This window comes from Neodiprion lecontei, chromosome 2 (genome assembly GCF_021901455.1).
Source record: "Neodiprion lecontei isolate iyNeoLeco1 chromosome 2, iyNeoLeco1.1, whole genome shotgun sequence".
NCBI classification, from domain to species: Eukaryota; Metazoa; Arthropoda; class Insecta; order Hymenoptera; family Diprionidae; genus Neodiprion; species Neodiprion lecontei.
Genome location: NC_060261.1, coordinates 6,379,340 through 6,395,577, shown reverse-complemented (window position 1 = coordinate 6,395,577; position 16,238 = coordinate 6,379,340). Strand labels below are relative to the sequence as shown.

General features: G+C 33.4%; 2 protein-coding genes across 9 annotated transcripts in view; one reads left to right on the top strand and one right to left on the bottom strand.

Moving 5' to 3' along the window:
* LOC107226776 (neuropeptides capa receptor) overlaps positions 1 to 7,481 on the top strand; it is a 30,691-nt gene extending 23,210 nt beyond the window's left edge. The window contains exon 3 of the mRNA XM_046730064.1: positions 5,548 to 7,481. Coding sequence (XP_046586020.1) covers positions 5,548 to 5,654 — 107 coding nt within the window. The 3' untranslated portion in view covers positions 5,655 to 7,481. The remainder of the gene's footprint in view (positions 1 to 5,547) is intronic.
* Positions 1 to 16,238, bottom strand: part of LOC107225469 (protein furry) — a 107,662-nt gene that overhangs the window by 58,279 nt on the left and 33,145 nt on the right. The gene's annotated exons all lie outside the window — the stretch shown is intronic.

Below are 16,238 nucleotides of genomic sequence, written 5' to 3'. Positions count from 1 at the left end.
TTTGTAATTTCGTTCTTTAATCTATTGTTACAAAAATTACCGTTGCTAGAAAATATTTCAACGAGAAAGAAAGAAGAAAAAAAAAAAAAAGACAAATGCAATTACAAGATTTTTCACCGCACACTAAGTAAGTTTTGCACAGTTGTAGGAAAAACGGGGTGAAAATGACAGTGTGAAAAATCGTCGCGACGGAAAAACCTGCGACTCGATACGGACGGACAAAAAAAGGGGTTACTTATATATAATATATATACATATACATACATATATATATATATATGTTCGTGTAAAACAACAAGGCTATAGAATACAGAGGAAAAATTCGGTTTCGACGTCGAATTGAAAACTTGATACGTATACTAAATATGTGTATATATATATGTATACCAGACCAGCCGAAGATATTTGCGATATATTGCAGACATATTACGTATCTTACAATGTACACTTATTGTGTGTGTGTGTGTGTGTGTGTGTGTGTGTGTGTGTGTGTGTGTGTGTGTGTGTGTGTGTGTGTGTGTGTGTGTGTGTGTGTGTGTGTGTGTGTGTGTGTGTGTGTGTGTGTGTGTGTGTGTGTGTGTGTGTGTGTGTGTGTGTGTGTGTGTGTGTGTGTGTGTGTGTATGTATGTATATATATATATATATATATATATATATATATATATATATATATATATATATATATATATATATATATACACATATATGTAAGTCGAATGGAATACGGCACAAGAAATACCCTGTTAAAGGGTGAAAACTTGAGAATGGAGACCGTGCATAAGGGCGGGAGAGTTTGTTCTTTTTTTTTCTTTTTTTTTGGGGGGGGGGTGATTTTTTCTTTCTCGAGACGGTTGTTGATTTTTTATTTTTTTCTTCACTTTATTTTTATTTTTTTTTTCTTGCTGCCGTTCTCTCCTCCTTCATACCCTTTACTTTTTGAACCACCCGGGGGAAATTGAATTCACGGGGAGTTTATTGTTTTCGAAGCCATTTGCGAATCCCCCCCGGTGAGAAACCGATCGGAGAATCCGAGAAGAAGTGTTTATCATGCGGAGCTGAAAACGTTCCGCTCGATATACTTTTGGAAAAAATTTTCCCCTTCAAAATGGGAACATTCGAAAGTTTGATGTTTGGTAAGTTTTAATTTACATAAATCGACTCGATTCGTATTACAGATGTTTAATTCTCAATCCGTGTCTTATTTGTATATATATATGTGTGTGTATATATATGCCCTCGAATTAACGATTCGCACAAAAAATAGAAAACATTTCGTCGGTTTTTTTTTTTTATTTCTTCTTCCTCGTCTTATTCTTCGTACACTTTTAATTCCGGCACGCTCGACCGTTTCGTACGTATCACGTGCGTTGAACATGAAAGTCAACATTAACGTATCAATATTCGAAATTCCGTAGAGATTTTCCTGATTCTCTTATACAAGGCCAAACTTCTCAAACCTCCAAATTTACCTCAATTTTTTAACGATTATTTAAAATTCAAAGATACAACGACGATCGACATCAACGAATAACATTCGTCTACGACTTTGCGTTTTTGACTGATAACTCTTGGTTCGATTTCAACTTTCTACTTCTAAAAAAATTTTTCAGGCATTAGACGCTCGATGCTGCCTTCCAAAATCGAACCAAAAGTTATCGGACAAAACACAAAGTTATAAACGAATGTTATTTAATGATCGTTATTGAGAGTATTCGCAGGGCGTCGTTGAAATTTCCTCAGTAGTAACATAATTCGGAACTCTTATTATTTTTGAAAAATGGATCGGTACACGGTTGACGAGAAGATCGAAATTTGGTTCATCTGTCATCGTCCCGTTTGCATATTTCGTCTTTTGAATGCGAAGGTCGACTGCAAAGTATTTTTTCGCAATGTCGTGTATAAAAATTCGCGGTGAGAAAAAAAAAAACGAAAAAAAAGAGAAAAAAAAAAACAGGACGCTTCTTTCTTCGCTTTCATATATTATACATATACATATTATGACATGTAAATTATACACAGATTGAAAATTTTATGGGCTCCGAGCCTGCACTGATGAATAATTTGCATTTTTGCACTTTATAAAGTATCTTCATACTTTACCAGTGGCGTGTGTAAATTTATAAAAAAAAAAACGAAACGTCGAATGAAAATTTTTTGCAGAAACTGTTCCGAAAAATTCGCGGCGAAAAGAAATTTTCCTCAATTTTTTCTTCCCTTTTTTTTTTTTTTACCTTGATTCCATGAAAAAATAATTTAGCTTCGCATTGAACGTGAAAAAGTATCCGCTGGTTAATAATTTAAAAAAAAAAAAAAAAGTATCGAGAAGTTCCTCCGAGTCGAATAAACTTTTTTCAACATTCGTAAAGTCAAATAACGGACAATTATTTGGTAGACTCTATGAACTGAAATTACTGCGATATTCAGTAAAGATTTCTGCAAAGATATCTCTTTGTACTTGAGTGATTGATAAAGAAGGGGAAAAAAAATTTGAAAGAAAATAAAAAGATTTTGAAATTACCGCGCCTGTTTCAAAATATTTCCCACATACTTAAGACACACGTATGGGTATGTATTTTCAGAGCGATACATAGTAGAGAATCCCTACTTTACCTACGGGTTATAGGGTGAAAATACGCAAGGTATTCATAAGCCGGTAGCCAAGGGAGAAGAGCCAAAAATTCAACATCGAAGATCCTCGAGGCGAGCCGCAGCTGGGTTCAATTTGGTGAAAATTTATCTGTCATTGGGAATGACAGACAATTCGAGAAGAGAGGCTTTTCACCCGCGAATATAAGTTTGAGTGGTGAAAAAAGCGGAGTAGCTACGCGACAAATCGAGAAACGCGATTTAAAATCGAGGTGCGAAACTCCCTTCGAACAATCAGATCAATTCGATGAGATTAAATTTATTCAAACGATCAGACTGACGGGTGCCTTATGTTACATAAATAAGTAGGTATATGTATATATATATAATAGAGAAAACGAAGAATCGGAGAAGATTGTTTATTTTTATTTATTTATTTATTTATTTATTTACTTATTTATTTATTATTGTTATTATTGTTATTACTATCGTCAAACAGTGAAATTTAATACGTAATCAAGATTTTCGTAATTTTACAATATTATCCAAATCAATGATGTATCATTTTATTTTACCATCCGAGGGAAATGGAATATTTTCAGTAAATTTTTCGTACGGATAAGGAAATAAGAATGAAAATAAAAAATTTCTGACGAGAACACTCTGACGTTTTTAGCGAAAACGAAAAAATGACAGAGTCGGTTGCACAGACTGAATTTTCGTAAAATTATACGGAGATAAAGGTTGTACGAATTATTATTCCAACAGTCACTTCGAAGAAAGTGACAAGTTTCGAACCTTCTTCGTTTTTAATTCCCAATATTTTTACACCGGGAATTCTGTTAATTCTGATTTTCGGTTTGTCTGATTTTTCACACCCACTCGTCGAGTAAACTACGCCGTGTGAATATATTTTAAATTTTCCGAAATTTTGCACCATCGAAACGTTTTTCTTACGTTAGTAGCGATAAGAGTTGGGATAATAAAAAAGAGGAAAAAAAAAAGAAAAGGAAAAAGGCTGCCAATTTCTGCCAACCTCGAATGCTTCGATTCATCGATATTCCGCAATATTGCAAATGGATTTTTCTCCCGATATTTTTTACACTTAAAGACAAATGTCTAGTGGGATTACTTCTGCGGGTGGGGGGGGGGGGGGGGGGGGGGGGGCAAGCGATAAAAATTCAAACTCGAGGGTCAAAGGTCAGAGTGCGAGAGAGTGAAGCTGTGCGATATAATACAAAAGAGGGAGAATAAATTTCGCGAGCCTTAAAAATAAATTTCATGCGAATGCTAAAGCGTCATGACCGTGTTACCGAAAAAGGTTCGGTTGTTAAATTTTTCACGTTCGAATTTGCGCGTGAAACTATTCGATAATGAAGTGAAATTTCAAACTATCACTCCGAGCTTTAACAACTGGACGACGTTGATATACGTACGCAAAATAATAATAATATTTATAATGATAATGATAGTGATAATAGTCGCGAATGTGGGAATTAAGAGGAGGTCGCATATTTCAATGATTATTCCGATGCGTTGAACGATATTAAATTATCCTCAGCGGAAAAATTGAAACCACGGCTTAAAATATGTTACGGGACGTACAATACCAACGAAAAGTTAGTCCCGGTGAGAATATCGAACGATTCGCGACGAGATGAAAATCTGAAAAGGTATCAATCGTAACTAGATTCATAAGATAATTAGCTCTGAGTGATGATAACGGTCAAAAAGTTGTTTACAAATTGTTTTTGTAATTTTTGTTTTATTTCGTGTAAAATGTGTTCAGCGAATTTCTGAATACGTTTTTTTTTTTATTTCTTATTTTTTTGCAATTTTGAAAATTGGGCAAAACAAAGTTCCGAATTTTTCGATCGGTTTTCGTAAAATGGTCATACGTTAGAACGAATAAGTTTTACAGGCACGAAACAACGGATGTAGTTTAGCAAATCAGAGCTTTGTATAAAAATTTTTGAATCACGGTATTATTCAAAATCGTCGATTAATTTCAAACAAAAATTCACAGGTGTTCGGAAAAATCGACGTATTCATTTTGTGCGAAACTGAAAATAAAAAAGTTTCACCGGAGATTTGTCGGACAAATTTTTGTCTCGACTATTAATCAACAAGTTTTTTGCTGGAAAGATAGGTAAATGAAAAAATGAGGCAGATATTGAGATTTTTTTCGATAAACTTGAGTGTCTCTTTCCGTCACGTCCGGGTTTCGGGATTGTTATATACTTGGGATCGTGATATGATATTAATGATGAAAATTGAACTTTTTTCGACTCGGGATTTTCTCACGAAGCACTCGATGAACGAGGGTGAAAAATAACGTAACGTTTCCCGGTGTTCCGACTTTGAAAAGTTTCGAAAGCGCCTGATTCCGAATTATTTGACGGTGAATGTTGAAGCAAGGAAGTGAAACTTTGAAGAAACGACAAAGTTTCAAACGGCTGGAAATCCGAAGGCTCAAAGTTCCGACGGAGAAAAATTGGAAAAAATAAAGTCTCAATGGAGTAAGATTTCGAAAATTAAAATGTAAAAAATCGGAAAAATCGGTAAATCGGAATTACCAGAATTCCGAAAGTAAAAACGTCGGTAATGAAAAACGAAGAAAGTTCAAACTGGCGAAATTTTACCCAGCCAGAAATTCAAGGAACCGAAAATCTCGGATCGTTCGGAATTTCGTTGTTTCAGATTTTCAAATTTTCTCCTTAATTTCGCACTTTCGTAAATTTGTCCTTTCGTCAAAGTTGAATTTCTCTCCACCAAATGTCACGACGAAAAAATTCCGAACTTTTCGAATTTGGAATTTCAACCGCGTCCCAAAATTTTGCAACTTTGTACGACGACGAGTTTTCGCTGCATCGAATATTAATATTAGCCTCGCGGTTACTCCGCTTTAACATATTTTCTATTTCTACGACGCATAAACGTGGATTAATAATTCTGTTTCAGTGTCCGAGTACGTGAGATCAAGCGGTTCGCTATCTCGACGTCGCACGGTTACGATGAACGGATCTTGGCGAGACGCGCACGAGCTTCACGCCATGTCGCAGAAGTGATGATTGATTGTAAATGGAAAGAAGAGCTTTGAAGGAACAAGGAAGGGTTTTAAGACAAGGATGCTCCCCTCTGCTCGTAATTTGTCGTACGGAAGTAATTGTTTTAATTTTCACGAGGGAAAGTAAAAGAGCGGAAACTTGGTACATTAGGAATTTAAACAATTTAAACCCTGGAGGGACTTTTTAGAGGGAAACGCAGTTTTGAAAATTTACCGATCCTTAGATCCTGCAACGAATCTGAGAAAAAAATTCAACGAAATGAAATTAGGCTCTGCCAAGATACGATCAAGAATTTGAATAAAAGGTTTTATAATCGGAACGTTGGAAACGATTAATTAAACATTTATGTTGATATTTCAAACTGTTTTTCACGTCGGGTCGTGAATTTTATATTGAAAAGATGCACGCTTTGTTATTCAAAGAAAAAAAACCAAAAAAAAAAATAAAAAAGAAACGACAAGTTTGTCGATAGACCGGAACATGAATAAATATCAAAGTTTTGCGGCATTGAAAATCGATGAATAATTACGGTATCGGATGGTTTTGACAGTTTCGTGAAAAAAAAATAAAACAGTTCGGAATTCCTGCAAGTTTTTAAAGTTGATCAAATTTACGGGATGGTAGAAACACCGTAAATAAATGTTTTGTGTTTTTTTTTTTTCTTTTGCACAGCTTTTTAACTATCGCATTATTGTATCTACGAAATGGGATAAAGAGATGATAACAACTTGTCTGCAAGCAAACATTGTAAATCTATATTGTTCTATATACAATCCCACGTAATGAAAATAGAAATTTACAGCTCTGTATTTTGTTGCGATAAGAAACGGTAAATTATATGTAATACGTTGGGGTGTTTCAGAAATAAATAACATGCGATTTTCCACCACGGCACATTCTGAAAAGTTTGTTTAGGTTAAAAGAAAGGTTCCGTGAAAAGATGAGCGTTCCACGTTACGCGGAAGATTCTTCAATTTTATACATTTTTTAAATTCATCGAGTATCGTGAATAAATTTTTTTTCATCGCTTACATCGATCCTAATATCAATTTACGTCGCTAAGAAGACCCAGACTTGTAATATCGAGTCTTCGGCTGACGTTTGAAAAGTGTATCTGACGATATTTTCATTGTTGATTCAATCTCACAAAATACTTACGATTCGTTGTGAACTTTTAATTTAGGATAATAAGATTCCCGGTCGATATATCTTTGCGTTACGGATCGCGATCTTTGGGTTGAATATAAATAAGTCAGGAAAGAAATAAAAATTGAAGTGCTGCAACGTGTTTCTCAACAAATCCAAAAAAAAATGCGAAAGAAAGTGAAAAATCAAATGAGAGCGATCTTCCAAATTTAACTTAGAACTCTCGTCTTTTCACAGAATCTTTCTTTTAACCTAACCAAACTTCAAAAATCGCAAATTAGTTTTTTTTCTGAAACACCAAAATAATACGTGTACCTAATACGAATAACACACACGCATACATATTATAACATTAGTTCTTTACAACTTCGATACGTGTGAGAGAATTATTCTTGTCCTTTCTTTTTCCTCGCAACTTTTTTCCTGCATCTATCAATACAATACAAATAATTGTAACATACGCCTATTGTAATAGACGCATCGAATATCGAATGCGAGGGGATCCTACGCTGTCTTTGTAAGCTATATTACAATATATTACAGAAGTTGATGCCGCGCACTTGTAGATAAATATTGTAAAAACTGGATAGATGAAAGATGAAAGATGAGAGAAAAAAAAAAAAATCAATCCTACAGGACACAATTTATTTACAGCTTTGCAGAATGTATAGCTGCAAAATATCGTCAACGAATGTATAAACGTGTATATTCATATTTGAAAATTAACGACTATCTCGCTGTTTGCGTAATATGTAACGTAATTTATTCAATGTAACAATTACGTAATTATCTTATTAGTGTAAAAGACCAAACAAAATGCGAGAAAAATTAAAAATAATTGTCAGAACAATGTAACGTTGCGAGATGTAAATGTGACTTTGAGAATAGAAAAAAGTAAAAAAAAAAGAAAAAAAAATTACGAATAGAAAATATTTTCAACAAATATAATAATTAATCGTGCTCTGTGGCATAAACGTAAATTTGATGCGTAACAATATTTATCTCTGTAAAATATTTATTATCGTGCAGTCGGCAACGGAAATTATTGTATAAAATAAAGAAGTACAACAATTGTGTATTATTTACGTGTAATTGCATTTCCCTCGGTATGTGTGTTTTTAATTAAATACGGATTGATTAATTGAAGCTTCATTTTTAAATTAAAGTTAAGAATTTACGAAACAATTTTAAACAAAAATAGCGCCGGTTAATTTTATTACATATATTTTTTCCAACGCGTGTGTAAAATCGAGTCGATTTCGCTTCGATCAATTTCGACGCTTTTTAATCGTGATTCCACTTGGCCAAATATCCGTACAAAAATTAGCCAGACGAGAATACGGAAATAAAAAAAAAAAGAACAAAACAAAAATAAATAATCGGACTTCTACGATGTCAATTTTGATGTTTCAAGAAAGATTACGATAATTCCGCGAATATAGTGAGCGCTACAAATAAACAAAGTATTGAAAAATGCCTGTTTTTACAGAATAAATGCAATTTCGGAAAGGTTTTGGGGACTAAAAAAGCGGAATTCTGTGATCCTCGGTTTTCAGGATCGCTAAAAACGAATCCGACGTCAAAATTTCCAAATTCAAAATAGCGGATCCAGCACGGCGGACTGAAAATATGAAAATTGATCCGGTTCGCTTGAAATTTGTTACTCGGGGATTTTCGGGGTCGCTGAAAACGAGTTCGACGTTGTAATTTCAAAATTCAAGACGACAGATCCGGTCAATTGTTTAAAACAATTTATCTCAACTTTTCCACACTTGTACGGTATAAATTTACTCATAAATGTAACACTCGGACTTTTTCTAGTGTAAATAGATGATCCCCCGATTGTTTAAACTTCAAATATCCGTTCCAAAAACAATGATATCTCATGAATAATACACATTTGTACCAATTCAGGTTGTTTTACCGTGATAAATGGAGAAATTGGTTCGTCGGCGATGTTAAAAGTACCGAATTAAGTGAATTACCGGTTGACGAGTGCGTTGATACGCTGTTAGCACAGGTTTAATATATTTATTTATATATATATATATAAATTGGTGAACTTGAAGCGAAATTTGCGAAGGTAGTCGACATAATGACGTCAAGCCTCCGGGCTTGGCGAAAGTAAAAGCTTAAATGGCCTTAAAAGCCCCGGTGAGAATTGAATAATTAGCGAACCTTCGTCAGCCTTCTGATCCTGTGTAAATTCTGTTTTCTTATTATCATACCAATTAATAATGAAAATCGCTCGCTAATTTTCCGAGATTTAAATGAAAAATCGTCAAACACCCGAATATTTTACTCCTATAATCAAGTTTCAAATATAAAAAGTGTAAAAGTAATGGGATTATAAACAAAAGGTCGGATCAAAAAAACAAAATCGATGCTTCTTTTCGAATCGCTTGAAGAAATTTTTCAAAATTTAATACATTCCTTCGATTTTATTCTCTCTCTCTCTCTTTCTCTTTTTCCTTCAACTAGTCGATTCAATATTTTCATCCATCGATATAATCGATATCGGTGCAATATCGTATATCAATTAAATAAATATCTATCGATACCGAAATGATGGCGAAAAAAAAAAAAAAAAATTTCTTCAGCGAAGCTTGTTTCTAAAAGTTTTCGTATTTTCTTTTCTCGTTTTTTCCGTGTGTTTTTGTTTTTTTTTCCCCCCCCCAACTCTTCGCAAACAAATCATTCGCAAATTTTAATTTCATCAACAGTGCATTTCAATTTTAAATGAAAAATCGGCCGGTGATTTTTTTCACCCGGTTCCCCCAGTTTTTCCATCCGACAATAAAGCCAACCGTTCGGAAAAATATTCACCGCATATTTACAACGCACGATGCGACAGGAATAATAACGAGACAGCTGCAAAGCAATTTCTATCGCTCCTTTGCTTTTCCATCGATCGATATTAACTCCCGGTTCCACTTTTATTTTCACAGGCGCGGTACGCATAATGAATTCGGTTTTACGCTCAGGCACTGTCGCAATTAAATAACAATAAATAATCATTTCACCGATCGATGCGCGTGGCTGCATTTTTATTTCACATATTACGCATTCGCAATTTCGTGATTAGAGAAACGATCGATGATAAATGTAAGCCTGTATCGGACACACATGAATAATAATAATAATAATAACAACAACAACAATAATAATAATCGAGACAAGATAACTGATATCCTCTCCTTTGATCTATCTCATCGCTCTTATCTCTTTACTTCTGCACAGAAATTTTTGGTTCCGGTTACCGCTCAGTCCTTGACTACACCGGCACACAAAAAAAAAAAAAATTCTCTGTACTTTTGACCGGACCCGTCCATCTCTATGTATTTTGACCCGCTGAATCCGAATCCGAGGTCCGTTTTACCCCTATACCCTCAGATTTCGAGAAAAATTTTGAAAAACCGAAAAAATAACGAAAATTGGCAGTTTTCGTGATGTAAAAAAATTCTGCGGAGCTGAACTAAGCATGATTTTCATGTATTTTAATCCGTTGAATACGAATACAAAGTTTACATAGACCATCTACTGTTTTAAATGCAAGAAAATTGCAAAAAATTCTTGACCATTTAAAAATGTAATTGTTCCGAAATCTATCCTCTTTATAACAAAATAATGAGAAAAGATTCGCAGTGTCGTCGAAAAAAAAAAAAAAAAACATTGAATGTTTGTTGTAAGTTCAACTTTGACCTCGAATAACTTTTGAAGGAGTGTGACTGTCGAAAACTTTGTAAGGACTTTTTTTTTAGACCGTCAAATTTCCCACAAAAATATGCTTTGGTCCGCTAATTCAATGAGCCGTTGCAAAAATACGAAATTGCAAAATTTAAAAAAATTTATTCCTGTGTTATTTAAACGGGAAATAGAAATTCCCGATGCGCGACCTCTTAATAATAATATTAAGGGCTCTGCTTTTTACAGCCGTCTTTTCACACCTTCTCGGAAGATTTTGTGTCAGGATTTTGAAAAAAAAAAAATTAGCCGTTTTTTTTTGAATCAGCCTAATATATATATATATATATATACAGATCATTCGAATCGGCTTACAATTTCAATTGAATAATAGACGAAAGAAAATGGATCTTTTTGCGGGATCTTTACAGTTATATAATTAATTCCTTTTAAGAGTTTAACGTACGTCGTAATATTTAATATACGTAAGATCGACTTTATTCATCGTATTTCTTTAAAACGGAAATTCAGTGCAATCGTATAAGAAATTACGACGAGGCTGGTAACTGATATGTTTATTGAGAATAAAAAAAAAAAAAAAACGAGATAAATAGAAAGGTTTAAAACTGGGTAAAAATTGATCGAGAGAAGAAGTAGGGGAAGAAAGTGAGGAGAGAGAAAAAAAAAAAAAAAATAACAATTACGAAGAAACAAATTACGTAATGTGAAAATATTTTACATCGGACGGGAAAACTCGCCGTAAAATGAAGGGGAAGAAATTTATACGTTTCTCGTACAACGTTGAAAGCGTCGACGTTACATGTATTATTCACTTAAACCTCGTTTATACTTTCCTCTTCCCCCCCCCCCCCCCCCCACACACCCCTTGGGGGTTTATAATTATTCAAAAATTCGAGCGCTGCGGACTTGAAAGTTGAGATGAAATTTTAAGTACGCAAGTAAGTATAAAAGTGTTGTCACAAAAGGAGAGATTCGAAAGAGAAAGAAAAGAAAAAAAAAGGGGGGGGGGGGGGGGGGGAGTGGATTAAATAATCTCAATTTCATTTTACGCGATAATATAATATTACAATGGCAATAATCCGTTTATGCGTTTTCAAAATTATAAAAAAACTACGTCGGATTCGATATTATATAAATATAAAATTTTCGATTAGTTGGTTAGGTTAATTGAGCCTAATGAAATTTTCAATATTAGCAATGACTTTCGAATATGGTCTGGTTGGTTGTTTTTTTTTTTTTTTTTTTTTTCAACGTCAGTATTTTTAACCTTAAACGAAACCTCGCGAACACCGGAAACTCGGTAGAAAAATTGTAAAAAGCGACTCATCCGATTTGAATTTTTCAAACACTCGAACCGAAATATCTCGAAAAGCAAACGAGTTGGAAAGTTGGAGTTTTTGGTTTCATTTTGTACAATAATCAAATTTTCTACAAAAAATAAAAAAACAAGTCTTGTATTCGATACGAATGTTTGAAGTTGATTGCATTGAATAAATTGATAAAGATGCTTGTTGACTTGAAATTTAATTTTTTTTATCTCGTCCGTCTTCTAAACCGGATTGCAAATAATGAAAAATTCAATTATTTACGCGATTCGTTCAAGTATACCGTATAGTTACAAGTTTTGCCTTTACAAAGTTTTACCGAATTTCCGAAAAGGGTTTCTAAGATATTGCGGAAATAACGATTTTTACCAAAAGTAGCGAGGAGTTTCTTAGATGTTTCTTTTTTTTTTTTTTTTTAATCAAAACGCAATATACAAAACTTAATCCCAATTATTCTTGCGTTGTAAGTCTTGCTAAAAAAAAATACTTGAAAAGAAATTTATTTCGACGACAAGTATGCAACGTAATATATATTCATTACAATATTTATACACGTGTCTGAAACGTAATCGACAAAACTGGTTGAAAAAAAAAAAAAATAAATAAATAAAATAAAAAAAACAATCACGTACCTAACAAATACGTCGATCCGATCGTGAAATAAAATCAATTCCAACCGAAGTATAAATAATTATATTATTACAATATGTAATAACTATTACAATGGGCGGCCCGATAATAAACGCGATTCGAAATTCAATGACAAAGCAAAGAAATCCTTTTTTGGCAGGATAAAATAACGGAAAGAAGGCGAAGACTTCGTTCTCTTCTCAGCATCCTTCGAAAAGTATTCTCAACTTTAATTGTCTGATAAACGTTTATACATGCATATAAATATATATATATATATATATATATATATATATATATATATATATATATATATATATATATATATATTTATACGTACATAGGTGTATTAAATGAAACGACGAAATTAATTAAAACTTTCGTCTTTATAAATATTAATTAAAAAATCTTCAGATGCGCATTTTGCTGATGGCGTGGCCTGCTTTTGTAAAATATCCCGAATACTTTAAATGACTACGCCTGCAGCTTTGTGCTTTACGCTTTACGCTAGCCTGTTGCAATTCAATTGTTTAACTAATTTATCGTTTGTTGTAAACCGCTTTACCGCGATTATCACGTGCGATTTTTACAGGCTTATATATTTCGAAAAGGCGAGCGTTTTGTCGCAAAACTTTTGGGGCGGGGTTAAAATTTGGAATTTGAAAAGTTCCGGAAGCGCCGATATCCGAATTTTTCTTACGGCGAAACTTGAAATGAGGAAATCAAACCTTGACGAAACGTCAAAGTTTCGTAAGTGAGAAAATGAGAAAATTCGAAAAACTCAATCGTCGAATATTTTCAGTTCCGTGCAACCTGATGATAATAAATTTATTGTTTCTTTTTTTTTCTACTTTTCTTATTCATCTTTCGAAGTTATGAAATCTCCATCTTATGATAGATGTAATAAAAATTTGGTTATATTTTATAAGATTATTTTCATATTTTAGAAAATAGGAGTTTTTGTTTCAAGTTTCTAAATTATACTTGAGATACGCTGGATAAAAGAATTGTGAAAAAAAAATCGGGATGGCGTTTTTTGTCGCGTACTTTCATACGCAAAAAATTATAAAGCTAATCTGAGACATTGACTTGGAATCTTGATCGAGATATCATGGAATGCCCCATATATAAATATACATATAATATTATTAACAAACAAGCTTTCCCGATTTCGTTGATTTTCAATTATTTACGCATTACACTTATACGTAAAACATATTCCGCATAGGCGAGCTTCAACGCAAACTGCGAATGCTTAAATATTAATAATACAATTCGGCTTGACGGATGTTTAATAATATCACCTGCTCAATAAATTTTCGACTTAATTTTCACCGCCGTTGCGGTCTTTCTTCGTTTCTCTTTAATCTTGAAACTTTCGCCTACGATACCAAGTTTAACAATTAATTAAACGTAAGTGTTACTTTGTACTTATTGTAAATGAACATCTAGTCGTAACTTTCGTCTCGTTACCCTTAATTAATAATAAAATATTCATAGTTCTCTGAGGGGATCCTCCCTCAGGATCGAAACGTCAAATCTTGACTTCCATTCATTCAGACCTTCGACCAAGAATCGTCAAAAATAATCGATTTTTTTTCCTCAAAATCGATTTTTGCTTCTTACTCCCGTTAACAACGCAAAACAATGTCAATTTACGCGATCAAAGTGTCAATCATTGTCATTCTCTTACCTACCAACTACAATACATATTTGATAAAACAAGCGAAAGATAAATGAACATTTTCACCTTAAATTGAAAAAAAACTTTTCCGCTGTTAAAAACTACGTACTTAAATTTACGTAATTTTAAGTTTCGAAAAAAAATACGCGACAATCCGTCAATCGATTATTTTTATCATTAATAATCAACAACTGTGGAACTCTCTTGACAAACATCGGAGAATATACAATATATACCGTACTATGTACGCTACGGTTGGTAGGCACGACAAATATTGTGTCGGCTAATAAGGTTAACCAAGATCCGCTGTATTCGCTTGAATCAATTTCGGTTATACCCGCGGCACCGCGTCTCGTTTGCCGAAAGCTGAGTGGATAAATACCTTTCGGCATAATTCATCTCTAGCGGAAATTCACGGATAATTCGTTCGACAAAATTGTAACGAATTTTTATTTTTATTGTAAGCGAATTCAAAAATCGCGAGCTGAATGTGCACTGAGAGAAATTTTTGGTTCCGTTTACCGCTCGGTCCTTGACAATTTTCATTTTTTCACAACAATAAAAAAATGTAGTTCTAGGTAGAAAATGAAAATTAGTTTTATATATAGTACCGTTCTCTTACTCGTTCTTTTTTTCTTGCAAGAAAAGGAAAATAAAATTCAAACGATAAATACAACTTTGCAGTGAGATAAAAAAAAAATGCAACAATTCCTCCGAGTTTCTCAAAACTTTTTACTTGATTCAGACAGTTTTTTTATTTTTTTATTTTTTTCTTTTGTTTTTTATTATTAACTATCCTCTCTATTTAACGTCGTAAAATATGCAAGATATATTGCGAAGAATTTAAGTACGTAAATTAAATTCCCTTGACGCACATTCCAATAAAGTTTCTTGTACGTTCAAATTAAATTCCTTCGTCGTTAGTTAAATTATTACGCATATTGAAGAAACTTCTGTTCGAATGTGGTGATTCAATTTTTTTGAAAAATTGGTTACGGAATATATTTTTTTTTTTTCTAAAAATTTGCAAGGAAAAAAAAAATTGTCATGACTTTCGAAAATTCGCTTGACGAGCATTGAAATTAAAGGAAAGAAAAAAAGAAGAATTTCCGGTCATTTCTCGATTCTTAAATAATAGAGGAAGTGATGAAACGTGTTAGTTTTTTTTTTTCTAAGCAGAAAACTTCATTATCATAATTATACGTTCGTTATTCAATATCCTTAAACTTTTTTCGATTGACTATATCTATATATGTACAGGGTGTTTCAGAAATAAATAACATGCGATTTTCCACCACGGCGCATCCTGAAAAGTTTGTTTAGGTTAAAAGAAAGGTTCCGTAAAAAGATGAGCGTTCCACGTTGCGCGGAAGATTCTTCAATTTTATACATTTTTTAAATTCATCGAGTATCGTGAATAAATTTTTTTTCATCGCTTACATCGATCCTAATATCAATTTACGTCGCTAAGAAGACCCAGACTTGTAATATCGAGTCTTCGGCTGACGTTTGAAAAGTGTATCTGACGATATTTTCATTGTTGATTCAATCTCACAAAATACTTACGATTCGTTGTGAACTTTTAATTTAGGATAATAAGATTCCCGGTCGATATATCTTTGCGTTACGGATCGCGATCTTTCGGTTGAATATAAATAAGTCAGGAAAGAAATAAAAATTGAAGTGCTGCAACGTGTTTCTTAACAAATCCAAAAAAAATGCGAAAGAAAGTGAAAAATCAAATGAGAGCGATCTTCCAAATTTAACTTAGAACTCTCGTCTTTTCACAGAATCTTTCTTTTAACCTCAGCAAAACCTTTTAGGGTATGTCGCGGTGGAAAATTGGCAAATTATTTATACATATCTTGTAGGTGAATTGCGTGCTCGTTTTCCGTTAAAAAACAAAACCACGAGAATTCCGTCTTCCTAACGTTGAAGCTTTCGCACATACCTTCGCCTTTAGTGATAACGGTGCATTCCACCGCATTGCGCCGAGCAAATCTAGCCCACAAATATTCTCGACTCGTTTATAACGTTATACCCACATTGTAGGGGGAGAGCGAACGACGCTCGGAGAGAGACCGTGCCCAGAAA